Source organism: Phocoena phocoena, chromosome 7 (assembly GCF_963924675.1).
Source record: "Phocoena phocoena chromosome 7, mPhoPho1.1, whole genome shotgun sequence".
In the NCBI taxonomy this organism is placed as follows: domain Eukaryota; kingdom Metazoa; phylum Chordata; class Mammalia; order Artiodactyla; family Phocoenidae; genus Phocoena; species Phocoena phocoena.
Window position 1 is genome coordinate 53798375 of NC_089225.1, and position 27287 is coordinate 53825661.

The 27287-nt window shown below is 35.2% G+C and overlaps 1 protein-coding gene and 1 non-coding gene across 2 annotated transcripts in view; one reads left to right on the forward strand and one right to left on the reverse strand.

The window, feature by feature from the left end:
* The window catches only part of TLK1 (tousled like kinase 1), a 149242-nt gene that overhangs the window by 15359 nt on the left and 106596 nt on the right, over positions 1–27287 (reverse strand). The window contains exons 12-14 of the mRNA XM_065880125.1: positions 14830–14896; positions 3276–3373; positions 955–1036 (exon numbers count right to left, since the gene is read on the reverse strand). Coding sequence (XP_065736197.1) covers positions 955–1036; positions 3276–3373; positions 14830–14896 — 247 coding nt within the window. The remainder of the gene's footprint in view (positions 1–954; positions 1037–3275; positions 3374–14829; positions 14897–27287) is intronic.
* On the forward strand, positions 1942–2013 carry TRNAE-UUC (transfer RNA glutamic acid (anticodon UUC)). The gene has a single exon. It is a non-coding gene; the product is annotated as a tRNA-Glu (tRNA).

Sequence of the window (27287 nt, forward strand, 5' to 3'; positions counted from 1 at the left end):
CTGCGCTAAGAGAGAGGGAGAAGGGTCATTGCTGGATTTAGGAGAGCTTAATGACATTAATAATGACAGATACCAGGGACTGGTTATGTTGGGGGAAGGGAGTTAAGGGCAAGGTGAATTGAAGGATGGCTTTTATGTTTTTCACTTGAGGGACTGGGCAGATAAATGGCAGTGCTGTGTATTAAAGTAGGGAGCAGTGTTAAAAGGGGGGGGCGCGCGTTGGGAGAAGAGAGAACTTCTATTTCAGATGTGAGTTTGCAGTGCTTATGAAGCATCCACATGAGGTGAACAGATTAAGTCATATAGACCAGCAGGTACAGGGCTCGGAAGGAAAGTGGGGGGTAGATAGCTATGTATCTAACATCTGTATCTGAAATCAAATAGGTGATAACTTAGTGAATGGGAGGGGGATATATTTGAAAGGAGAACAAGAATGATGAGACCTTAGGAACTTCAATATTTAAAGGTTGGGCAGAAAGATAACATAAAGTGGAAAAAAAGTAAGGTATAAAGCATTAAACATATGAGTAAATATTTCTACATTTATAAATACACATTTGAGAAACACTGGCCTTAAAACAGGTAGAAATTAGGGTAAATTCAGGACATGTAAGACTTGTGACACATGTTTAAATTAAGGGATACAACCTTTCCATAAATGTACTATATTAAATGGCTACCTGCCTATCTTGATTCTAATGGTTGTTATTACTTGTATCAGACTGGCTAGTGATAACCAGGTACCAAATATCAGAGGGACTGCAAAGGCACAAGGATAGTTTTTAGACTCTTGAGATAAGACAGTGTAAGCCACCACAGACTCTTTTTTGTAATGAGAGGACATAAAAACAGTCAAAAAATCATAAAATCAATAAAAAGACATGTACTTCTTAACCACATATTCCTATATCTTTGTCGTATTAGTATGAAGAACAGGAAAAAAATGTACATTACCTTATACACTTCACTAAAGCCACCTCTACCAAGCAGATGGAGTAATAAATATCTTTCATTTAACGTTGGGTGATCTTTGAACCTTAAGGGTGGGGAAAAAAACACTCAGGCACATGAAAACACCCACGAAAAGGTTTCGTCCACAACAAAGTTAGCTCTTATTCTACTCCCAGCTACTTCTTTTTCAGCTACTCTTCTGCTAATTTTGAATTCCATTCCATACTACTTTTCCTTCTCTAACTGCATGACTATCACCCATCTTAACGCTCTGGTGTTCACAAAGCTTAACATTTATAGCCGAATATTCAGGTTCAATGACCAATTATAGCACTGTGATAAAGACCTACCGACTACTGTATTACTAAGAGCTTTATGAAATCCCGTATCTGTTCAGCAGGAATTACTTCCCTTGGAAAAATATACTTTTATTTTGGGAGTTACAGTTAATCAAGTTTTATAATATTGACATATGATTAAAAATAATTATATTTATAAACTGGCTTTCATCCATGGTGAAATTTTACAGCCTTTGCCTTTTATAAATAAAAATTTAATTCCCAATCAAAAAAGAAATCCTTTAAAAAAAACCACCACAGACAATACTGCTATTACTATTTAAAGCTTATTGCACCTGCTATACATTAAGCACTCACCTGTATTATCTCATTTGGTTCTTAACCAACCCTTTGAAGCAGGCCCTGCTACTACCTCTATTTTACAGATGAGGGCACTACTGCACAGAAAGGTTAAGTAACTTGTCCAAGGTCAACAGCTAATACATGGCAGGGGTTAGCAGAAAAATGTGGTTCCAAAATGTACACTCTTGATATTTAAGGAAAAAAAAAAAATCAATGATAGCTTTATAATTCCAGATGCAAACACATGATATTTTATTCAATAGCAACACAGCTTTGATAATTTAAGCTTTTCCTGAGAACTTATAAATAAAAGAGATTTCTGTTAGTTTTAAAGCAAAATGTAGGGAATTCCCTGGTGGTCCAGTGGTTAGGACTTGGCGCTTTCACTGCCATGACCCAGGTTCAATCCCTGGCCGGGGAACTAAAATGCCGCAAGCCACACAGCCAAAAGAAGAAAAAAAGAAAGAAAAGAAAAATGTAAAGCTGTAACAATTTATTTAATTTCCAACAAGTGGATTAAGTAATATCCACAAACAAGTTTGGACATAATTTTCAGAAGAGCCAATTTTAAATTAGTTTTGTCTTATCTGCGTTATCAGAATTTTCATCTGGTACAATTAAGGATATTACATAACTATTATTTCATTGACATTATACATTGGAATGATTGTGTTCATACAGAGATGATCATAAATAGGCCTTCTTTTAAGCAAGATATTTGTATTTCACGGCAGAAATAGGCCACTTGCAATTCTGACACTTGTATTAGGTCATGAAGATTTAAATTACATAAGTCTTAAAGTGTAAAAAGACATCCTTCCTGTCCTCTACATTGACTAAATCCAATTAATTCCTTGTTTAATTTCTATCTTCTTCATAAAGTTCCCACCAGTCCACATATATTTTCTATTCTTTGAATTCCTTTAGCGTTTAATGTCATTTTGATAATTAGGGATTAAGGACAGAGACTATAACTTAAACTACTTTTCTATTTCTTCTCCAGTTTTTACATAATGCTGGATACACGGCTTACTGAAATCCCTTTGGCTGAAATAATTTTTTCCTCACTACAATAATATTAACTTTGGTATTTAGTTAACAAATATTTATTCTGTGCCTACCATATGCCAGGCACTGATCTAGGTTCTGGGGATATAGCAAGAACAAAACTAAGTCCCTGCTCTCATGTAGCTTACATTCGAGTGAAAGGAAACATAAAATAACTGGAAAAAAAAATTTGTAATTCCAAATAGTGATAAATGCTAAGAACAAATAAAGTAAGGCAAGGATACTGAGATAGGGGATGGAGTGAGGCAAGGACTGCTCTTTTAGACAGGGTGGCTTCTCTAATGACCACGGGGAGTGAAATAAGGAGTAAGCCACTCAGATATTTAGAGGAGGAACATTTCAGGAAGAGGAAATGGTGAGCACAAGAGCCTTGAGGGAACAAGTCAGACATGTTTGAGGGGGCCAGTGTGTCTACGACATATAAGTGAGGGGACGATGAGAGAGATGGGGTGGTGAGGTGGCCAGAGACCAGATCAAACGAGGCCTTCTGAGCCATGGGAAGGACTTGAGGTCTATGGTGAGAAGCCCCCCGACAAGGAAATACTCTGTTTATGATCTCCAAGGGGAGAAAAAACTTTTATTATGTAAAACTGTGAAATACAAATAATGACTTACTGTGAATTATCTTCATTATTTATTCTTTTGAGCTCTCGAATGTGAAGATTTCTGACTCTTTCCAAACGTTCAAGTTCTGCCTGAATTTCTGCCTCTTCCTGAAAATGAAGAGAGGGGACTATAACAAGCTCAATTTATTTGTGATATAAAAAAGATATTTTTACTCATGCACCAATTTTTTACAGTGATGGGAAGAACAGTGTATTATAAAGTTCCACTGAGTTAAAAGACCAAAGTGTTCTTTTCAATGCCTGAAAGATAGAAAGAGATAAGGCAAAAGCCTATTTCAAGAAACCATCCTCCACATGAAAATCTTTATACCTAACGAGATGCTGACTTTTATTCTGTACCACAAGAAATCTATTTTTATAATGTCTAAACTGAAAATGACTGCAAGGTAGTCTGAAACTGACTTATAACACAAAATGAGCTGAAAGTTTTATTTCTGGTACATCCAAATTTTAATTTACGAGGGAATAATTTACTAGTACAAAACAAATGAAATGAAGATATGTCACAACAGTCAAAAGAGGAAGAAAGGTAGGAGACAGAACTACTGATTATTCTGAGACCTTACAACATTTGGAATACACACACACACACACACACACACACACACACACACACACACACACACACACAGTCTGACCACTCACTTTGGATAAATCCCACTACAATTTTAAAGAGAAATCCCACTACAATTTTAAAGAGACTCTTAAAACAAAAATTTTACGAATAGCTGTGGCAGATCCTTAGTTATCAGAGCAGACCTAGGCAAATCCTAAAGAAATTTACTTTAACATTCATTTAATCTAAACATTTTGATAAATATTTTTCATGTCTCAAAATATATAATTTTTAGAACATTTAAAAAAATTAGACACCAAAACAAATAAAATCACCCATTACACACATACCTCTTGATTTGTCAATATAAATTTAAGTACTACTTAACAAACAAGAACATACCAAATTTCAGTGAAAAGTTCTATGAATGCCCAATTTTATAATATTTTTGAATAACTATTTATTAAGTAAACAAATCCAGATTGCCTTGGCCTAAATGTGTACCACTACCGTTATAAATCTATACCACATGGAACAGAGGTTATTTAAATATTTGTTTTTCATTAGCACTGTCTCTTAATGATTTATCTTCTGATATATTTTTTTAAATCCTTTATCTCAAAAAATTAATAGTTCTGAAATTTACTTTGAAAATATAGATATTATTTCATTGTAAAGCAGATAATAGAGCTATAAAGTCTATTACACCTGTATCTAAGGCTTAAAGTGAAAGGAATATTCTAAGTATCATAAAGAAAAACAAAAAACAAACGTTCACAGATTAAAAAACTAAATCTAAGTATGTTGTTCATATTCCACCTGACCTTAAGATTATTTGTTATTTTAAAATGAAACAACCACTACTTGTTGCAGAGATATTTAATGTAAATTAGGCATTAGATGATACATAGAAACCTTCAAAATAAAATTTAAGTAAAAAAAGAAAGAATAATAAATTTAAGTGAAGATGAACTTTTCTAAAATTCTGGGGAGCATTTTCTAAAATAGATACACTAAATTCTCTGAAATTTCCTCATTTAATGTAGCTTCAGTTACAAATATTTCTAATTTTAATGAAAAAAGGTAAGATAATGTCCCAGGGGATTAAATAACTGAAGATTCATTATAAGGAGAGGAAATAGATTAAATAGCTTTCAAACAATAAAGTCAAACCACAGTTCAGTTGTCTCCATTTAGTTATATAAAGTAGAATAAGAAACTGGCCATATAGCTGTGCCCATGAGTATGAAACAATTCAAATTCATTTATGCCACAGAACACAGAAAGTGGTAACTTTCTTTCTTCAGATTACTAATGTTTGCTGCCTTAAAACCTGCCATTAATTTCTTATACATGTAGGAAGCTACTAAACACTTAGTAAGTTGGTATAATTTAAAATAATCTGATAAAACAGTGAAATGCCTATTAGAATACCAGCAAAAATACTTGTTTCAGCTTTCATTTGAAAAATGTGGTATGGGGATACTATTTTAAAAACGAATTTACAGATATTAAATTTTATTAACTCATAAATATATAATTATGAGATTCAACTAGATTGTTGACACATAATTACATTTGTTTTATAATTTCTGGTAATCTTCAGATGTTTATACAATGGCAGTAATCAATATCATAATATACTTACTAAAGAAAATAAAATGTATGTCTGTGCCAGCTAAGCAAGCTTTTTACCCTCTATAAAACATGTCAAGTATGCCCCGTAAGATCTTACAATACAAAAGCACAGGCAAGCTTCATTCAGTTTGAATTGTAAAGTTTACAGGAAGAAACAAAATGTCAGGAGCACTAGTTTAAAAGAAAAGCTGGATCCTAGGTATTTAAGAGGCATGTCAGGGGAAGGAACTATAACAAAGTCATATGCAAATAGACATAAATCCTCCATAGTCCTCAGTGAAATATATTTACATCTTCCATATTGTAATTTAATATTTATTCCACAATATCCTGGACCTTAAAGTGACACAATTCTAGAGGAAAGATAATTCAATAACTCTAGGTAACTTCTCTCAAATCCCACTGAGAAAAAGTATACATGCTATTATGGATTGAAGGTTTGTGTTCCTCCCAAATTTTGTATGTCTAAGCCCTAAACCCCAACGTGATAGTACCTGGAGAAGGGGACTCTGTGAGGTAATTAGAGCTAGCTTAGGTCCCGAGAGTGGAGCCCTCAGAATGGGATTAGTGGCTTTTTGAGGAGGAAGAGAAAGAGATCTCTCCTTCCAACCCCACCATCTCTTTGTGGGAGCACAGAGAAGAAAATCATGTGAAGGCTTGAGAAGACGGCCATCTACAGACCAGGAAGAGAGCCCCATCAGAAACTAAACCCTGCTGGACCTTGATCTTAGACTTCCAGCCTCTAAAACTGTGAGGAATAAGTTTCTCTTGTTTAAGCTGTCCAGTCTATGGTATTTTGTTATGGCAGCCTGAACAGATAAATACACATACTTTTAGGCAAACACTAGGCAATACTGCTTAGTATCCTCTCCTTACAGAAAGGGGCAAGGCCCAGTTCTGGTCTAGCCCCAAGGTACAACAGTCTAGAATATGGTAGTCTTAGCAACTAAACTTATCTTTACTGCAGATCATTTCCAAAGATCTATATACTGTAGGCCACGCTCTCCTGGCTTGAGACTGACATTAGCCTCTGGGCCATCCTCAGAATTAATTGTTTTCAGAGGGTTCGGGAGAAGCAAGGCAGACCTGGGCTCAAAACTGATCTGAATCATTATGGAATGGAATCCTGTAATGCATGGCAAAGGTAGTCCAAATTATTAAAATAAAAAAAAGAGGCAATCCAGACAGCTAGATCATGTTTAGTAAGAACACCAAGTTTCAATTCTCAAGTCATCCACCAGCTAAGCAATTAAAGCAGAGAAGGTCTAAGAAGAAACAAACAGCATCTCTGGAAGGGAACTGGTCTCTGTAGACAATTATGGTGTTGAAGGGACGAGTAAGAAAAGATCCCATTAAAGAGAGAGGTAGGTTTGGTAATCACATACAATAAAAGGACGTGGCTCTTTTCCATTTAAACAAAAAGATATAGCAATGGACCTTAACAGTACACACTACAGCTATTTTAACAGTATTTTAAAATAAGATCTAATATTCTGAATTACTTAAATATATTAAAATACCCAGGTTAGACAAGTATACAACAGATCTCAATATTGCCTCATCATTTAAGTAACCTGCAAAACATACCACCTTCTAAAATTTTTAACTTTTAAAAATTTATATGGAAGGTAAAACCAGTTTGTCCCTCACCAGATATTTAGCATAGAAATGCTTTCTATTTGTAATCAAAGTCCTTTCTGGCAACTTAGTATCCTCTTGGCTTAACATTCTAAGCTAAAATTACGTTACAGCAACAGTAGAATCTCTGTAAAATGTCAGATTAAAACTGCTAGGCAGATTTGGGGTATTTTTGAGCATTTCCTTTAATGGCAATTTTGTTTTTTAAGTGGGGGTGTGTAGGCATTAAACTATAAAGCTTAAAGAGTTATAAAATGCATTTTCACATGTAAAACTAATGGATTTCCTGAAAAAGTTAAACATCCTAGTTTAAACTTCTTTAGCAAATCTTTAATGTATGTTACATGTCAGCCCCACAAAAAAACCCTCAATTTCGAAGAGCAGCCTTTCTATAAAGCCAAGATAAGACAGAAAGTATTTTCTGATATATCGTTCTCAGCTTGCCTATAATCCATGAGGGTTGGCAGAAGAATTCTGTGTGGTACATTATGAAGATGGTGAAAGCAGAGAAAAGCTTATCACTTACAATAATATATTCAACAGCACCATAACAGCATTAGTCCATCTGGGAAAACTAGTTCAGAAGGAGGTTTCAGCAAGTTTAACACCAAATTCATTTAGCAGTATGAACAATACGGATCCCTCAAAAGCTAGTATCTCCAGGTCCTCAAATTAAGTTTTAATTTCATTAAATATTTATAATGTCATTCTAAAAGTTTATCACCAGGAGAGTGAAATGTGAAATTAACAAAAAGGCACTATTAAAGGCTAACAGAAAGAGCAGTGCAGAAAAAAAGAACTAAGAAAATTTTTACCGATTTACTTCAAATTTATCCTTATTAAATGTCCTCAAATTTTTCTCCATTATATTCTTTAATATATCTTAAATATGGATATGAGAGACACGAGCCATTGGAAATATGAACCAACCAAAAAAACACGTTCAATGTATAGAGATGGGTTTTGAAACTACTGCCCATAATCCTATTTTTGCTTGAGTATGGTTGTATAGATTGAGGACTAGGGTAGGAGGAGGAGAAGGGACAAATATTATGAAATTCCTAGGGAGGTTTTCTTTCCTAACTATATATATGCTCCCTCCATGCCCATCCTCAATCACTGAGCTGGATATTACTGAGGGGAGCATACTGCATCAAACATACCTCAGGTGTGTTTAAATGACTTAATTACTTTAGAACCTTAATGTTTTCCTCTCTCTGCACTTCATTTCCTTCTTTGCGGGGTGGGGGGTCGTTAATCTCTCTTCAAATGCATAAATATATACATCAAAACCCTTAAATGGGAGTAAGTGTTAAAATGGACGGGTTTTAATTCTGTCAGTTCCCCCATTCTGTTTAAACAAACCCAACCCTACCTTCTCAGCAGCAAATACATGTAACAGTTCAACTCTCTGGCAAACTTTAAATATTTAGTACACTTCCTGAAAAAGAAATCACAGGTACTGTATTCGGGGGATGAAATTCCTTGATGTTAAAAACACTAGCCAAGGTGCTGACACCAAGCCTTAGCACATTCAGGTACAATGCCTTACTACTATACTTTCCTCCAGCTTTCTGCCTCCTTTTAACCTTTTTTCAGGACTTTGGTGGATTCCATATTTTTTTTTAAGTATGAAAAGATTTAACTTTCTACACAATAATGAGAAGAACCTAATCTTCTAGACTCTCTCTGTACATATGCATATAAACGGCATGGAGTTACAGTTCTTGGCCAGTGGCCAAGCAATTGTTCTTTTTTGTGAAACAGTGATCTCTACACTGAACTTACAAACCTGAATAAATTAAACCCTGCTCTAACCAATGGTTAACTTGACTTCTAAGATTCTTTCCAAAATTAAAAAAATTCCATTGCCTATATAACAACTGGATTAATATCGAACACTACAGAAGTAAAACACATTTTACTGCTAAATTTTCACTTTGGTAAGTGAACAATCATCTACTACCAAGTAAAGATGTATAATTATAAATGGTGGGGAAAAAGCCAGGAATATGTTTGTAGGTTTACAATGAGAGTAGGAAGTAGAGTATACACTGGGAGCTTTCCTATCTATAGCTAGTTCCATGTTCTCTCAGCACAGGCAGCTTTCATAGATGGTACTCATTTTTAAATGGAAGCAGTACTAAGCACAAAATGTCAAGTTTAGAATTCCAACACTCTTCTTGGCACTTTTCTTGCCCACACATGCCAAGAAGTCAGGAACCTCATAATATTCTTCATGGGCTTAATGGTGACTTTTTCTAGTACAATGCATTTTCACTAGATTTCCACTGAAAACTACTTCCTACACAAGTAGCATCTTGTGTTATGTTCTAGAGAAACATAATGTACAATGTGGTTGGCTCTGAGAGAAAAATTTCTTGAATATAAAGGTGCACACACAGTTTTAGAGATTAAGCCCTCTAGCATTATTTTCATACTTTTATTCGAAACTAAAGTGACGAGATGCCACATATGCAAACTTATTCTTTGTGGTCATACTAAGGATTTGAAAAATCAGATGACAGTGGTATTCTAGAAAGAAAGACCGAAGGAGATATCAAACTTCAAGAATATTTGGGGGTTAATTCACCTAAAACCAATGCCCTGTATCCTCCACTGTTCAAAAGGCTTGCAGACAATCCATTGTCTTCCATTTCAACTAGTTGCATGGTCCACTGTGAAGGAGTGAGAAAAGAGCTGTGTGCTTGTTCTTGACCTGTAAAGATTTCATCATGGAAGATTAATACTGATGCTGCGGCTGCCTGTTACTGGTTGTTTCTCTTTGCAGGTGCCAAAATCGGTCAGAGAACAGGATTTCAGTGGCAGAGTTGTTGCTATACTGTTATCTCTTCAGAACGGAGGCACAAGGAGAGATGAATGCCACATCGCAAGGAGCAAAGGAGAGAGAGAGAAAGAAATGGTGTCAGGTGGCATGTTGGATGCGATTTTTGTTTTAGTAGAGATTGAGATGACTGTAATTGTTTAGCTGATTCCTTCGGTCTGCAAAGATACACTTGTGTTGGTGCTGATGGTTCTTGACTAATCCTGTTTCAATTACAAGTTGGTTATGTTTTTCCAATAAAAATTTCTGACACTTATATTCAGGGCTTCTCTCTCTCTCTCACACACACACACCCCAAAACACATACATTAAAGCCAATCCCTACAATACTATCTAATATTCCATATTGAGATGTCAAATCTTCTATGTGCATTCTCTCCAACTAATCAAATATTTAAAATCCAGAAGACAAAAAAATTCGAAGACTAGAAAATAAGGAGCAACACCTCCACATGTTGTTCACATCACAAACTTGAATAATAGTGGTGGCATGACATAGTTATTGGTCCCAATAACTTTCAAAATTCTTACTTCCTCTTTATTTTGGCATATCATGATTGGTAACTTGTATCTTTTAAATGATAATATGACTACGGAGATAATCTATTACAAGGAAAACGGTTTTTCAGGGATTTTTTAAAAAGTTGTTTGTGTTAGTTTAGTAACAATTCTTGGAAAGCACATCCACGTAGTTTTCTTCAATTCCAGAATAAAGATCTGAACTATACAAACAACAACCTAGCAGAACTCCTCAAATCACAAAGTTAAATGACTTTCCCATAACTAGAATGTATCAAAGACTGGTATCAAAACAGGATCAACCATAAAAGCTAACTGGTATGTGGTTTATTAGTTTCCTTAAATCCAGAGACTCCACATGTAGCACAGGTGCAATGGGATTTTAAATGGGATTTAGTTGCTCTGCCTCAAAGGAACAACTTTTGGAAGACAGGAAATTATTCCCATTGCAACTACAAGCTTTTAATGAGTGATAATTAAGGAAGTTTGTGCATAATTACTAGTAGCAAAAAAGTTATTTTTTAATAAGTTTTAGGAATAATTTGTACAGTCTCCATATACTTTAATATATAGTTCTTTTCTGTTCTATTCAATTAAATCTTTAGCTCTATAAAAGGTAAAATTATACTAGAGTGTATTCACACATTTTAACCAAGAAAAAGTGCTTTCCCTGTTGACCTTTAAAAATAAACTTAGAATGAAAAACAATGAAGCAGCTAATAATAAAGAAATACTCTAGTTGATAGAACAGTCACTAACAGGATACCCAAGGAAAGTAATATATAAGAGAAAGAAAGAAGTATGTGTGTGTGGAAAACTTAACTGCTCTCCTTTATCTGCAATGAAAATGAAACAGCATGTTTTTTGGGGGAAAAAAAAAGGAGCAAACATTCACACTACTCTAAGAAACATGCAGAGAAAGCTACAAGTGAATTAATTCTTCTGAATACAAAAGGATCAACTTGCTATTTATCTACAACTAGAGAACTGTAGGAATAAAGCGTAAGGGTACTGCCACTGAAATAGGAGAAAAAAAAAAAAGAAATAGCAGTGAGAAAAGGTTCAAGTTTCGCTTTGCCGGTTACTAGCTGTATTAATTTAAACAAAGCAAGCAGAGAAGATCTTGGCATTCAAATTTAACATTAATGTTCACTTTAGAATGGTTAAAACTTCAAAGTGAATAAAATGTAATATTATGTAATTCTCCTGAAATGGGAATTTGAATCATGCCTGATTTAGGCAGTGTGGAAATAAAGTGAATTTTGGTGAATGAGTGAGCAATAATTTCACAAACCGATCAATAACTAAAACAATAAATATTAAATAATCCTTGCTATATTAAAAAAAGATGATGCTCCATAATAACTTTCCTAATTTCAAAAGAAAATAAGCTCTTAAGTAAGTTTACATTTACTATTTGGTGGTTACCAGAAATATGTATTTATTTTAGCCATGGACTTACTGCTCAACTCTCATTTGTTACTCTATCACACTAACAGATTCATTGGATTTGGATTTATTATGTTTCTAACCCTACAGAATAGTATAGAATATGAACTGAATTTTATGATTTATTCAATGGTAAATATACTTTCTCATATTTCAGCTTCTCTATTCAATTATTATGATTCTCTTTATGAAACACAATGCACATCATAAATTATTTATCTCAAGAAAAAGTAAATAGGCCTTCTAGTCTCCTATGTCCAAATGGTATGGGTTTTGTCAATGATGGACATTTTTTCCTTTGGTGTCAACAAATTTAATCTAATAATTCCATTTAACTTCAAGAGTTTTTATTAAAGGGAGACTAAGAGTCACCTTTGCTAATGCAGGAGTATGCTGGGCTTCATATCTAAACCCTAAGCTGATGTAGGTCACATGATTAATTCCTATGCAGGTTACATGGACACCAAATACAGATCAGATCCAGCCTATGGCAGAAGCTATACAGTTACATGTCAGGGCATAGTTCATGTTGGCTTAAGATAGAGGTGATAACATCTTTTCTTTTAACTCAAGCTTGCTCTGTATGTGTTAAAAGTGTCCAATCTACCTGTGTTTTAGAAAACAAAATGACCTATTTTTAATGCCCTACTTTCCAACTGTGCTTTAGAATGCCAAATAACTTATTTTTAACACATGTAACTGAATGATTATTATTTTTAAATTGTATGACTCAAAAATTAATACCCAGTGGTAAGCAGACAACTGCTATTTATTTGTGCTCTAAGGTGACACTACTTACTCAATTTTGTTCTCTGTGTGTACTACTAGCCACTTTCTTCATAATGCATTCATTCTCCTCACCCAAAATAGTCTTTCAGAAGAAAATGTGAGAATTCAAGACATGATAGTATATTTCAGCATTATTTCATCCACTCTCCCAAAATATTCCATGACGGAGATCAAAGAAAAGTAATGTTGTAAATTGGTTAAGAAGAAAAAGTTAGAAATCTAAAACTGCTCAGTAAATTTGATAAAAGCTGAAAAAAAATAAAATAGGAAAAAGATTATGGAGGGGACAATTATTAGAAAGAATGAGTAAATACAAAAAATGGAGAAGTCAAACACTGGGAAAGAAGATAATATGGAGGTTAGAAGAAAAGGTGTAGTAATCTACAACAGCTTACAACTGTTTATGTAATATCTAGACATTTAAGTATATGTACCTCACTTACAAAATAGAAGTGTTTCAGAGAAATGAAATATTTTCAATGTACCAGGAAAGCTTTAAAATCAACCAACCACCCACCAACCAAAAACAAAAACAAACCCTCCTCTGAATCCTTTTAAGTGTTTTTGTAATACAAATAGCTGATTCCTAATTTAACTGCTTTACAATTTCAGATTTTATAATAAGTTTTCATAAAATAAAACATGTAAAATCTCATCATTAGAAAGAGTAACTTGAAATTTACTATTATGTGAAAATAATAACCCTCCAGTTAATTATATTCTTTAGTATCCCATTATCATGACAGGCTGGTTAGAAAATAATTGATAAATCTTTATATGGGACATCAAACACAGGTCTCTATGAATTTATTATCAAAATAGCTTAAGTGGGCAGACAAATACTTGTACTAATTATGAACTACAAAATCCCCTCTTCCCTTCCGTAGTCCCATTACAACTCCATCGGATACAAAACAGACTGAAGTTGCCTACTTACACCAAAGAGCAAGAGAAATGTCAATAATTACAATAGAATACAAAAACAAAACAGAGCAGAATAAATCATTTTAGAATTTACTGTTCAAGTAGTTTAGGTTGAAACTTTTCTGAGCAGGGGAATAGACAGATATGACATAGTAAAGAACACTAACACAAATTACACATATATATATATGTGTATATACATATACACACATACATATGTACACAAAATATAATTTTTTTCTTTCCCCCGTAGTTAAATGGCAGGGATCTAAAGCATGGTGATAACATTCCAAAACCAAAAACATCTATAGTGAGATGGTAGCTGCTGCAAGAATGGGCTTCTCTGACCTACCTTACCCTACCCCAGGGAGATGACTTCATAGACACTATCTTCAATTAGTTCACTAACTCAGGTTTAGCTATTATTCAGCCTATTAAAGAAATGTAAGTAATGTGACAAGCAGAAAGCAGAATTAAAAAATTGGATCAAAGGCAAAGAATTTTATATCTGTCGGTAACTTCATTTTGAGGGGGAAAACCTACTCTATTATTTCTTTAAGTGGTTTGAACTAAAAAACAATGAACTGATTACAATTTCAGAGTTTACAAATAAGTACAAAGCTACACATTATATAAATTTACTAATAACATATAACAATGTTTTTCTAAATTATATCACTTCATATTATTACTGATGATCAGGTTCTTCTAAATTTGCCAATGTACATATTTTAATTGAAACATTTAACTGAGCATTCAATATCTTCAAAGTTAAGCCAAAGAAACATGTTTGTTATTAATTTATACTTATTTCAATTTATTATGAAATGGACACAAACAATATGGAATCTTACATTTCATCTTAAATATGAAGCATTTTTTAACAAAAAGATAACATCTAACAGAGTAATTGTAAGAACCTGGAGGTCTGGCCAGGAATCATTCCTCCATTACAGGGACATAGTATCATCAGCATCTCAAATGTCTGTAAGTTGCCACAAGGTAAAGGAATGTTATTTTAATATATTCAACATAAAAATGCAACTTTAATGCCCCTCCTTTTTGGTCCAAAGTTTTTAATTTAAGTGCTTTCTCTCTCAAGTTTTGACTTCTTCAATATGAAACTTATAACACAACTTTCCACAACCTCTGGTAAACTAAAAATCCAGCATATGCTTCACATACCTTTTTGAGATGTCCTAGTCTAAGTTTGAAAATTTCTTCCTGTTCATGATATTCTGCCAAAGTCAACCTGTCAAAATGGAATTGTAATTCTAGATATTAAGATTAACACTTATTATTTCTTATTAACAACCAACAAAAAATAAGATAAAATTAATCAAATGGAAATACTAAAATGTTGACAACTTTCAGCCCAAAATACATAAGCCAAAAGCATTCCTCAGAATACATCTTATTGAAGGTATCCTTCAGAATACATCTAATACTTACAGATGGAACAATTGACTGATTCATAAATTCAACAACTATTTAATGAGTGCCACGAATCAAGTGATATTCTAGAATTTAGATCTTAAGGATACAATGAAAAGGACAGTTTCTCCTTACACTCTGGTTTGAACTTACACTCCATAGTGGGGGTAAGAAAGCAGAAGAGAAACAATTTAGTCCAGAAATAAAATAATCCCAAATAACAGTAAGTGTTATGAAGAAAATTAGAAAGGGTGGTGTGATAATGACTGTATTACACTAACTTGCACTGAGTTTTAGGGAGGTAATCTTGATCTAAATATCAAAAAGGACCTAGGGGAGTATGTTCTAGACATAGGCTAAAGCAAGTACAAAGACACTAAGATGGAAACAGGTTGATATATGACGAGAGGAAAAAATGCAAGTATCAGAACATAGTCTAAGATGCTGTCAGCAAAAGACGTAAAGCAGGGGGGCAGCTTCTGTATGGACTTTTAGGCCAAGCAAAGAATTTCACTTCACTTTAAGAGTACTGGGAAATCACTACAAAGGGAATCAGTCCAATTTGGGCGCTGGTTTAAAAAAAGAAAGAAAGAAACTAAGACATTTTTCCCTTCTCTGCCTCCAATGTGCAGTGAATAACTGAGATATAGGGATGCTAAAACTATAGTCAAACCATCAAATTATTAATAAATATAAACAGACATAAGACTTGAAAGTACTTTATGGTTGTTTTATTATTAATTTCAAATATTCCTATATAAATTTGAAAAATAATTGCAGCTAACCCTTGAACAACAAGGGTTTGAACCATGCAGGTCCACTTATACTAAGATTTTTAAAAATAAATACATATTACAGTACTACATGATCTGTAGCTGGCTGAATCTGTGGATGCGGAACTGCAGACACAGAGGCCAGCTGTAAAGTTATGTGCTCAATTTTCAACTGTGGGAGGGGTGAAGCCCCAACCCTCATGTTGTTCAGGGTTCAACTGTAGTTTAATGTATGTAGAACCATAACAAGACATATACATATTATAATATTTCCTAAGAAAAAATGATTCTGTATCATTAAAGTGAAAGGAAGAGAAAAAAAAACCACTCAACAACAAAACAACTGCCATTTCATACACCAGTATTGAAAAAATTGCTTTTATCTATCACATTCAAGCCCTTGTTTGTTTACTTATGTGTTCTGGGTGTATTTGGTTAAGCTCCTAACCCAAGTATGACTTATTTACGCTTGGTGCAGGTCCCTCAGCAACATTCAGTATAAATGCTATTTCCCTTTAGCTAGATGCTAATTAAATTTACTAATTCTCAAGAAAGGGTATTCAAATGAAACAATAAAAAACCTCCAAGAAATTCAGTTAGCATTCCATTAGAAATATCTTAAGAGTGAAGAAGTAAACACTTAAAATTAAATCTCTCTACCCAGTCTTAGGTTAACACAATCACTGGATTTTATTATACTGAATATAGCTGTATAGTTGCAGCGGCTGCTTAAATTCAGAGAACTAAATGTTGCATTGTGAATGTGAAACATTCATGCAGATGGAATGAAAGAAGAAGGGGGTAAGGTGATATTTTTAAAAAATGAGGTTTGGAAACTAAAATTGATAATATCTCAACTAGCCCAGTAAAGTAAAGCCATAGGAATTTTGGCAAATAGCTTCTGGATTGGCATATATGCCACCAATGGAAATCACCTGTATAAGAATATCATAACTTCCTATTCTTAAAATATGGTTTTAGGCCCACTGGTAGAACATAGGATGGGCTCAGAACTAATTTTTTAAAAATATGTAAATATTCTGTTTGCTTCTATACAGGAATAAAATACAATTCTATACTTTGGTTTTTACTGAGTTAAAGTATAGCTAAATTTAGTATTCATAAATTAAAATTCATATGACTAATTTAGTTTCCTAAAATTTTTGATACTGTATTCTACTAAGAAGTTTGGCTACCATGCAAAACTGTACAGCTACTACACACACAGATGGCTGGGAATTTCTGCAATTTGGAGGGAAGATATTTTGTTGTCTTGAGTTGGTAGTAGTTTTCAATAGCTACTTTTCTTCTGAGTTAATAATAAATCAATGTCAATTAACTCCATGATAACTTAGTTTGTTGAATACTGTTTGGTTAATCTTGTAGTATATAATGTAATGCATATTTGCTATTTACTAGTTCCAGTTGTTAATATGTTTGTACTGTGGTTCAAATATAAATAGTCCACATCCCTATAGCTAAAGCAAATGCACACAAATACTTCATTGAGTTCAAAAGCTTTGACCTCAGAGCATTATTTTATAGGTCTAATCCTAATATGAAACATACAATTCTCACTAAAGGTTAACGGTAACTTTCAGCAGCAGCAGCAGAACTCTGCTATTTCCTTACTGCATTTTGATTATTACTACTACAAAACTTCAAATAAACAGCAAAGAAAAAAATATATATATGTTAATTTCTCTCTGCTTGGTTTTAAAGCATCAATAAGCAGATTTCATAGACAGTATTAAATACTGACTATTTAAATACTGTCTAAATACTATTAAATTAAATATTAAATACTATTGACTTTCTTGGGCAGTGACTCTTACCATTTTGCGATCATGGATATCTAAAAATAACCTAGGGACTTCCCTGGTGGTGCAGTGGTTAAGAATCCACCTGCCAATGCAGGGGACACAGGTTCGATCTCTGGTCTGGGAAGATCCCGCATGCCGCAGAGCAACTAAGCCCGTTCGCCACAACTACTGAGCCTGTGCTCTAGAGCCCCCAAGCCACAACTACTGAGCCCGCGTACCACAACTACTGAAGCCCGCATGCCTAGAGCCCATACTCCGCAACAAAAGAAGCCACAATGAGAAGCCTGCGCACTGAAACAGAGTACCCTCCGCTCGCAGCAACTGAGAAAGCCCGCGCGCAGCAATGAAGACCCAACCCAGCCCAATAAATAAATAAATAAAATTATTTAAAAAAAATCAGATGTGTTTGTATACACCAGCAATTGAACAATCTAAAAAAGATATTAAGAATACAATTCAATTTATAATAGAATCCAAAAGAATAAAATACGTAGGAATAAATTTAACTCAGGAAGTGACCTGCACACTAAAAACTACAAAATATTGCTAAAGAAATGAAAGCATACTAATTAAATGAAAGGACTTCTGTGTTCATGAATTAGAAGACCTACTATTGTTAAGAGGGCAATCCTCCCCAAAGTGATCCACAGACCCAATGTAATCCTGATCAAAATACACATCACCCATTTTACTAAAATGGGAAAGCTGATTCTTAAATTCATATGGAAATGCAAGGGTCCTCAAACAGACAAAACAATATTGAAAAAGAAAAAGTTAGAGGACTTACACTTCCTATTTCAAAAATTAAAACAAAGTTATATTCATCAGGGCTTCCCTGGTGGCACAATGGTTGAGAGTCCGCCTGCCGATGCAGGGGACAGGGGCTCGTGCCCCAGTCTGGGAAGATCACACATGCCGTGGAACGGCTAGGCCCATGAGCCATGGCCGTTGAGCCTGCGCGTCCAGAGCAGCCCGCATGCCGGAAAAAAAAAAAAAAAAGTTATATTCATCAAAAGAGTGTGGTACTGCCATAAGGATAGACACATACTGTATGATTCTTTTTAATGAAGTATCCAGAAGAGGCAAACAGACATAGAGAAAACAAACATAGAGAAAGCAGATTATTTGTTACCAGGAGGATGTAGGGAGGGAGGCATGGGGAGTGATTAATTAATGCGCATTAGGTGTTCTGGGTGAACAAAGTGTTTTGAAACTAAAGGGAGGTTGTGGTTGCATAACATTGTGAACGCACCAAATGCCACTGAACTGTATGTGCTTTTTTTTTTTAAAATAAATTTATTTATTTATTTATTTATTGGCTGTGTTGGGTCTTCGTTGCTGTGTGCGGGCTTTCTCTAGTTTTGGCAAGCAGGGTTACTCTTCATTGCGATGCGCGGGCTTCTCAATACGGCGGCTTCTCTTGTTGCAGAGCACAGGCTCTAGGGCACGTGGACTTCAGTAGTTGTGGCACGCAGGCTCTAGAGTGCAGGCTCAATATTTGTGGCTCACGGGCTTAGCTGCTCTGCGGCATGAGGGATCTTCCCGGACTAGGGCTTGAACCCGGGTCCCCTGTATTGGCAGGTGGATTCTTAACCACTGCGCCACCAGGGAAGAAGTCCCTGTATATGCTTTTAAGTGGCTACTTGTATGTTATGCAAATTTCACCTCAAAATTTTTTTTTTTTTAAGTATCACTGGGGAAAAGAAACGGGGGTGTGTGGGAAGGATGAAACTAGTCTGCTTCTGAAGAGCCCAATATTCACAATAGAATAAAAACTGAATTGAGAACTAACGACTTACACCAAGTGCCAGTGTGGTGTGTAGAGTAATGGCCTTATAAAGATGTCCACATCCTAATCCTTGGACATGTGAGTACGCTAAGTTACACAACAAAGGAGAATTAAAGTAGCAGATGGAATTAAAGTTGCTAATTAGCTGACTTTAAAATAGGGATTTAGGGACTTCCCTGGTGGTCCAGTGGTTAAGACTTCACCTTCCAATACAGGGGGTGCGGGTTCAATCCCTGGTCGGGGAGCTAAGATCCCACATGCCTCGTGGCCAAAAAGCCAAAACATAAAACAGAAGCAACATTGTAACAAATTCAAATAAAGACTTTAAAAATGGTCCACATCAAAAAAATCTTTAAATAAATAAATGAAATAGGGATTTATTCTGGATTACCCTTTGGGGATGTAATTACAAGAGGCCTTAAGTGCAGAGAGAAGGGCAGACATCTCAGAATCACAGTGACATAACATGAGAAAGACTTGACTTGCTACTGCTGGCTTGCAGATGGAAGGGGATCACGAACCAAGCAATATGGGCAGGGCCTCTAGAAGCTGGAAACAGCAAGAAGATGCATTCTCTTCTAGAGTAACACAGCCCTGACAACACCCTGACTTTAGCCCAGGGAGACCCATTTTGGATTTGTGATCTCCAAAACTGTAAGGTAATAAATTAGTGTTGTTTGAACTCACTGAATTTGTGGTAATTTGTTACAGCAGCAGTAGGAAACTACTACAGATCTTGGTACCTGGAAATGGGATGTTCCGATAATAAACACCTAAAAATATGGAAGTGGCTTTGGAATTGGGCAGTGGGCAAGAGGCTAGGAGAATTTTTGAGGGGCATGATTTAAAAATAACCTTAGACTGCCTTGAACGGACTACTAGCAGAAATACGAATGTTAACAACTCTGCCAAGTGAGGATGCAAGGAATTCCACGAGGAGCATTGTACGGAAAACACAAACAGCCTTAGAGAACACCTAAATTGTCATGAATGGACCGTCAGTAGATAGTAGAGGTGCCACTGGTGAGAACTCAGAAGGAAATGATAAACATGTTCTGAAAACTGGAGGAATCCTTGTTATTATGAAAGAAAGCTTAGCAAAACTGTATCCTATAGTTATGCAGAAAGCCAAACATGTAAGAAATGAACTTAGGAAATTTCCAAATAGAGTGTTGAAGGTGTGGACTGGTTTCTTCTCACTGTTTATATTAAAATGTAAGATGAAAGAGGTAAATCAAATGGAAGAAATGTTCAGCCAAAAAACCCCCCAGGATTTAATGTTTTAAGAAATTCTCATCTTATTCAGAGTACAAAATACACCAAAATTGAGATTCATGGTCAAAGCTGCTCTTAAAAAGAAGGATGTCTGGACAACCTTTTGCTAATACTCCAGAGAAGTCGGAGTATTCATCACATAAACAGTCTTTAAAAAGATGAAGTGGGTGACTCGTAGATCCTCTTAGCCTTCTCTGCAGAAGCCAAAAATAGCGATGAAATTATCTAGAAAAGAATCATAGAGGATCCTCTTGTCTAATGGAGTGAATCCTTGTGTCATACATGAAAGATCCACAAGATTCTTGGGAACTTTATACCAGCAGAAACACTACCAGCTTGGATTTTAAGGGACAGAGAGTACAAAATGAAAGGCTGCCAAACACTCAAAACTCTACAAACAAGAAACTGGTTGAAAAAGCTACTCAGCAACAAATACATGTTAACCTTCATGAAAAAGGAATCTTCATGAAAAACACTCAGAGGACAGAAACTTGCAGAGCCACATGCTACAGAAAAATTATTACCAGAACTTGAAATCAGAGTTTGCCGGGATGGATTTCGAAACTGTGGGGATCAGTGACACCTTTAATATTTTTCTGTTTGAACGGAAAATGTCTCTAACTCTTAACCTATGCCTGTCTCCATCGCTGTATTTTGAGAAGAGTTAACTTGTTTCTTGAGGTTCACAGATTAAGAGGAATTGTTCTCAGCGTGGATTATACACAGTCTCACTCATAACTGATTTAGATAATGAGATTTAGAATGTTTAAATTAATGAGATTTAGATAAGATTTTTAGATGTGGAATGAAGGCTGTAATGAGGTTGAGACTTTGCAGATAGGACAAATGGATTTTGCATGTGGGAAAGATGTGCATCTTGGGTCAGAGGGCAGATTGTATAGGTAGAATAATGACTTTCCAAAAATGCCACATCCTAATCCTCGGGACTTGTGAATATGTTTAAAGGCCAAGGATCAAATGGGATTAATATTGCTAATTAGCTGACCTTAAAAGGTGACTATGGTGGATAATACAGCTATGAGTACACAGTGTAAAGAAAAAAAAATTTTATCTGAAGGAAGCTGGGAGAAGGCACAGAAGAGGTAACCTCTGAGCCTGGTTAAACAGGAGCAGCAGAAAGAAGCCAGGAGGAAGAAAGAGGGCACACAGGGGAATGGTGACCCAGAAGCACAGCATGTAGACGTGCAAGCAAAAAGAAAAGCCAATGTATACTGCAGATTAAAGAACTTATCTTCTAGTGTTTGCTAAGAGTTTAAAGACAGATCAATGCTGAATTTTATATATTTTGGCATCTATTAAGATGATCATATAATCTTTTTCTTTATGTAGAAAATTACATTGATTTTTCTTATATTAAACCAACCTAGCATACCTGAAACAAATCAAACTTGGTCTTGATAAATTATCATTTTTATATATTATCTGTTGGGTTGCTAATATTTTATTTAATATTTTTGCATTTACTTTTTTAAAAAATTTATTTATTTATTTTTGGCTGCATTGGGTCTTCGCTGCTGCGCGCAGGCTTTCTCCAGTTGCAACGAGCGGGGGCTACTCTCCGTTGTGGTGCACGGGCTCCTCACTGCAGTGGCTTCTCTTGTCGCGGAGCACAGGCTCTAGGCACATAGGTTTCAGCAGTTGTGGCTCGCGGGCTCAGTAGTTGTGGCTCATGGCCTCTAGAGCACAGGCTCAGTAGTTGTGGCGCACGGGCTTAGTTGCTCCACAGCATGTGGGATCTTCCCGGACCAGGGATCGAATCCGTGTCCCCTGCACTGGCAAGTGGATTCTTAACCACTGCGCCACCAGGGAAGTCCTGCATTTACTTTTATAAGCGATATTAGACTACGACTTTCCTTCCTTGTACAGTCTTTCTTGAATTTTGAGACGACTGTGCTGGCCTACATAAAATAAGTTGGACGTGTTTCTGCCTTAGCTGCTCTTCAAAAGTTTTTAAAAGATTAGCACTATTTCTTCCTTAAATGGTTGGTAGAATTCATAGATGAAGTCCTCTGTACCTGGAGTTTTCTATGATCAAAGATTTTAATTACAGGTTAGATTTCTTTAACAGTTACAGAACTATTTGTTTCTTCAAGTGTCAATTTTGTTAAGTTGTATCTTTCTAGAAATTTATCCATTTCACAAAAATTTTTAATTTAAGTCATTTACAATATTTTGTTTTCCTTTAAAATACCTGTAGGCTCTGTAGCAACATTCCTTTTTTCATTCCTGATAATGGTTGTCTTTTCTCTCTTTCTTGTTTCCAATTTTATTAGTCCCCCTCACCCACAAAAAAACCCCACACACCTTTTTTGGATTGGTTGATTCTCTATATTGTATCTTTGTTTCCTGTATCAAAATTTCTGCTCTTTTCTTTCTTCTCCTTCTTCTTTAATTCTGCTCATCTTCTGACTTACCGAAATAGATGTTCAGTTTATAAAGTCTTAGTCTTTCTTCTTTTCCTATATATGTATATAAGGCTATAAATTTCCCTCTAGATATTGTTTCAGATTTATCTCACAAATTTTTGCTGTGTAGCACTTTCATTATCATTCATCTAAAAATATCTTCTCATTTCCACTGAGACTTTTGCACTAGCTTTTTTGTTTCTGATTTCTAGTTTAATTCCACTGTGGTCAGAGAACATATTCCACACGATTCCAATCCTTTAAGTTTCACCCATGAGTTCTACTGAACATTTAAGGAAGAAACAATGTCAGTCTTACATAAACTCTTTCAATCCTCTGAAATTTGCTGAGACCTGCTTTATGACCCAACATGGTCAATTTTTATAAAAGTCCACATTTAAAAAGAAGATACATTTTGCAAATGTTAGGAGGTTACATATTCATTAGGTCAAGTCTGTCAATCCCACTGGATTTTTCTATACCCACACTATATGTTCTGTTTTATATTGTTTTATTTTTATCTACTTGTTCTATTACTAAGACATGTGTGTGTTGAAATCTCCCATTATAATCTGTGGATCTGTCCATATCTCCTAAAAGTACTGTCAATTTTTTATCTGTCTTGAGGGTATGTTACTATGCACACAAATTTAGAATTATTGTATGTTCCTAGTGATTTTAAACTTTTATAGTTATGAAACAATCACCTTATTTCCTGTAATTTTTTTTGCTTTAAATTTTACTTACTGTGTCTGATATAATACAGCTTTCTTTCAGTTGATATTTGCCTAGAATGTTTTCTTTCTTAACTTTTATTTCTAATATATTTTTTCCCCCTTTGGCTGCTTTTGAGAATTTCTCTTTGCCTTGATTTTCTGAAATTTCATTATCATGTGTCTGGGTGAGTATTTCTTTATATTCATCCTACTTGGAATTCTCTGGCCTTCATGAATCTATAGACTGATCTTGCTCATCTGTTTTAAAATATGCTCAGTTATCTAATCTCTAAACACTGCTTTTGCTCCATTCAAGATTGTCTTTCTACAGAGTCAGCTGACTTGTCAATAGTAATAATTTAAGTCAGTAAAATAATATCTTCAAATAACTACCAACCTAAAATTCTAAAACCAGTAAAGGTACTTCCCTGGTGGTCCAGTTGGTAAGATGCTGCACTCCCAATGTAGGGGCCCCGGGTTCAATCCCTGGTCAGGGAACTAGATCCTGCATGCATGCCGCAACTACAGAGTTTGCATGCCACGGCTGAGAGTCTGCATGCCACGATTAAGAGTCTGCATGTCGCAACTAAGAGTCCCCATGCTGCAACTAAAGATCCCGCATGCCCCAACTAAGACCCGGTGCAGCCAAAATAAATGAATTTTTAAAATAAATAAATAAATAAAACCAGTAAAAATATTTCAAGAATGAAGGCAAAATAGTTATTTTCAGACCAACAAAAACTGAAAGACATCACTACCAACAGACCCACACTAAAAGGAAATTTCTAAAGGGTATTCTTAGGCAAAAAGATCTTACTTGAGGTAAAATCAGAGATGTAGGATAAATGAAGAACAAAACAGTGATAAATACATAGGTAAAGTTTAGATGAACACTGACTATACAAGACAATGTCTTTAGGTAGGGGTGTGTGTGTATATATATGTATGTATATAAACACAACATACTTCTAATACAGAAAAAGAATCAAATAAACAAAAACTAAGCAATCCAAGAAAAGGTAAGAAAAAAGGACAGAGACTAGGCAGGATAAATAGAAAGCATGAGAAGAAAGATGAGATTTAAGCCCTAATAAATAAGTAAATACATGAAATTAAAATGGATTAAATTCACCAATGAAAGATTTTTTCAGACAGGATTTTTTTTTTTTTTTTTTTTTTTGTGGTACGCTGGCCTCTCACTGTTGTGGCCTCTCCCATTGCAGAGCACAGGCTCCGGACGCACAGGCTCAGCGGCCATGGCTCACGGGCCCAGCCGCTCCACGGCACGTGGGATCTTCCCGGACCGGGGCACGAACCCGTGTCCCCTGCATCAGCAGCAGGCGGACTCTCAACCACTGCGCCACCAGGGAAGCCCCAGACAGGATTTTTAAAACATCAATTACACATTTGTAAAAACCCAGAGAATATACAACACCAAAAGTGAATCCCAATGTACACTACAGTTTGGGTGTCAATGCTGTGTCAATGTAGAGTCATCAATGGTAACACATGTACCACTCTGGTGCAGGATATGTTGATCGCGGGAGAGGTTGTGCACATGTGGGGACAGCAGGTATATGGAAACCATACTTTCTGCTCAATTTCGTTGTAAACTAAAAGTGCTCTAAAAATACATCTTATTACTTTAAAAAAGTCAGTTATGTTAACTACCAGAAACAAGCAATCAATCAAATAAGAACTTCATGCTATATAAAATATAATCTTGAGTTAAAATTTAAGCTTTAAATGAGAAAAGAGTGACCTCTAAAACTTCACTCATATAAAATATAAGGTAAAATATTGTTTACTTTGCAATCATCCTCCGTGAAACACAAAATATACAGATAAAATCAAAACAATTTAAAACATATTTAACATGAAGTCAAAATCTTGATTAAGATGTATTAATAATATACAATTCAAGCAAGGATCATTTAGACATTATCCACAGCTAATACTAGCTGTGCAAACTATTTACTCTGAATAGTAAGTCTTTGTGACTAAAATGACGAATTACTACCTAAAAAACTAGACTGAATCTTGCTGGTAGTTAAAAATTAGTTAAGAGCCAGGAACCATGCAAGTACTTTATAAGCATCACCTCATATCATCCTTTGAACATTATGATGTAGGTACTTTCACAAGGAAATGGAGGCTCTAAGAAGTAAAACAGCTTACCAAAAAAACAACCTGGAAGAGTCAGGGCTGGATTCCGTATCTGTCTGACTACAGAGCTTAAAATGCTAACCACTACACAGTAGTGACTTTATTTTCTATATTAATTTCTTGATAGAAAAATAATGAAAAATTCATGATCTCTATTCTAATAACTATGCTAGATGTTCTGCACAAACAGGGATTCAAAAGAATTTTTCAGAAGACAGTTGCAAAGTATGGCTGCTAAAATCAAATTAATATATATGAATCAAAGTGCTTCTGTGGCTTTTTTCCCTATTTAAATCTATATTTGTATAAGGATGCAATCTAACTGCCATGTAGTATTACTTCATTTGCCACTCCAGGAACAGACAGCAGTGTAAGTTCGAAGTCAACACATGCAATAAAATGGGATGGCAATGAGACAAGTCTACGACTAATAAACTATAGTTAGGGCTGTTAGCACCCTAGAAGACAAGTCGGAAGCAAAATACCTGTGGCAAACTAGACAAAATGGCCTTCTGATAAGGAGAAAATGAAATTCAATCAAATGCTTATGTACTGTAATTTAGTATTTACTGACCACTTTCCATATGCCAGGAACTGGATTAGATATTGGGAGTATAGAGATAAAATAGTGAGATAAATGTTACAATATTGACAGGCATGTACAAAAGGCACCTAACTTGAGGGGAAATGGGAAAGAAACTGGGAAGGAAAAAGGTCACAGAGGATTTCCTATGGGAATTGGCACTGGAGGCAAGACTTTAATGATAAATGGAAAGTGAGACAGGTAAAGAAAGGCAAGGAACAAGATGTACAAAAGCACAGAAACAAGAGAGCATAGTCCATTTAGATAGAAACCTGAGTTTAATATAGGATGCATAGGGCAGACATTGGAGAATGAGAGAAAAAAGAAGGCCTATAAAGGGTTTTCATGAGAGTGAATTTTATCTTGAAGGCCAGTGAAGGAGGTTAAACATGAAAATGACATGATGAGATATGTAACAAACAGTAATTTAAGTTAAAAAAAAAAAAGAGAGATGCGGTCCTATAGTAAGATAGTGGTAATGAAGACTGACAGATACAAAAATGTTATGGAAATAGACACAGAGAACAAGGGAAAGGCAAACATCTAAGGTGTTTCTAGTGTCATTAACTGAGTGAATGATGACGCTGTGACTGAATACACAGAGGGCACTATGGCAATACCGCAAAGTGCTAATTAACTCCTATCCTTCAAGGATCAA